At 53.3% G+C, this 1,678-nt stretch overlaps 1 protein-coding gene across 1 annotated transcript; it reads left to right on the forward strand.

Annotated features, from left to right (window-relative positions):
- Positions 1-8: 8 nt before the first annotated feature.
- On the forward strand, positions 9-1,295 carry KCNA3 (potassium voltage-gated channel, shaker-related subfamily, member 3; the record flags this gene model as incomplete). The annotated part of the gene is made up of 1 exon (XM_010018026.1): positions 9-1,295. A coding segment is annotated over one exon (1,287 nt), but the record flags the coding sequence as incomplete, so codon positions are not given.
- Positions 1,296-1,678: the final 383 nt, after the last annotated feature.

A 1,678-nucleotide genomic window follows, 5' to 3' on the forward strand; every position in this document is an offset into this window, starting at 1 on the left:
ACTTCGACCCCCTGCGCAACGAGTACTTCTTCGACCGTAACCGCCCCAGTTTTGACGCCATCCTCTACTACTACCAGTCGGGTGGGCGCATCCGGAGACCAGTCAATGTCCCCATTGACATCTTCTCCGAGGAGATCCGCTTCTACCAGCTTGGGGAGGAGGCCATGGAGAAGTTCCGGGAGGATGAGGGGTTCATTCGGGAGGAGCAGAGGCCGCTTCCCGATAAGGAGTTTCAGCGCCAAGTGTGGCTCCTCTTTGAGTATCCCGAGAGCTCTGGGCCAGCCCGAGGCATTGCCATTGTCTCTGTCCTGGTCATCCTTATCTCTATTGTCATCTTCTGTCTGGAGACCCTGCCAGAATTCAGGGATGACCACGACTATGAGGGAACTGGGGGGACCTTTGGGATGGGTGGTGGTCCTCTCCCACCTGATGTATTCACCAACTCCTCGTCCCCGACTGCTTCCATGGTGTCATCCTTCACCGACCCTTTCTTTGTGGTGGAGACTTTGTGCATCATCTGGTTCTCCTTTGAGCTTCTGGTTCGTTTCTTTGCCTGCCCTAGCAAGGCCACCTTCTCCAAGAACATCATGAACATCATTGACATTGTGGCCATCATTCCCTACTTTATCACGCTGGGCACCGAGCTGGCTGAGAGGCAGGGCAACGGCCAGCAAGCCATGCTCTCTGCGAACACAGTCTGCCGTATCTTCAAGCTGTCCCGGCACTCCAAGGGGCTGCAGATCCTGGGGCAGACCCTCAAGGCCAGCATGCGGGAGCTGGGCTTGCTCATCTTCTTCCTCTTCATCGGCGTCATCCTCTTCTCCAGCGCCGTCTACTTCGCAGAAGCCGATGACCCCAGTTCAGGTTTCAGTAGCATCCCCGATGCCTTCTGGTGGGCTGTGGTGACCATGACCACAGTGGGCTATGGGGACATGCACCCCATCACCATCGGGGGCAAGATTGTGGGGTCTCTCTGTGCCATTGCGGGGGTACTGACCATCGCCCTTCCCGTGCCTGTCATAGTCTCCAATTTCAACTACTTCTACCACCGGGAGACAGAAGGTGAGGAGCAAGCCCAGTACATGCACGTCGGGAGCTGCCAGCACCTCTCCTCCAGCGAGGAGATGAGGAAGGCTCGCAGCAATTCCACCCTCAGCAAGTCCGAGTACATGGTGATCGAGGAAGGGGGGATCAACCACAGTGCATTCAAACAGGCTGCCTTTAAAACAGGCAACTGCACAACCACGAACAATCCCAACTGTGTGAACATCAAAAAGATCTTTACGGATGTTTAAAAAACAACACCCCACCCCCCTCCCCCCCGCAACCAAACCCAACCAAACAGCAACAAAATCTGAGGATGAGGTAAAAAATCAAACCAACAATAATAATGCAAAGTGACTGTGTCCTCGGTGTTGTGTGGAACATGCACCATCGTCGGTCTCTGTGTGCCCTCGGGTTTAGACGTTTATTTTTTTAGCTTCTTCCTTTCTAAAGAGCCAAATAAAGGATTTCAGATTCTGCAGAGAACAACGCAAAGGTAATGAGAAGGAAGATGAAGACAAAACCCACTTACTGCCGAAACAAGTGGTTGTTCTGCAACGTGTTGCAGGGCTGCTTTTGTTTTCTTGCCTTTGGGGACCTCTCGCTTTGCTCCTGAATTTTCCCCTCTCTTTCC

This window comes from Nestor notabilis, unplaced genomic scaffold (assembly GCF_000696875.1).
Source record: "Nestor notabilis isolate BGI_N333 unplaced genomic scaffold, ASM69687v1 scaffold307, whole genome shotgun sequence".
In the NCBI taxonomy this organism is placed as follows: domain Eukaryota; kingdom Metazoa; phylum Chordata; class Aves; order Psittaciformes; family Psittacidae; genus Nestor; species Nestor notabilis.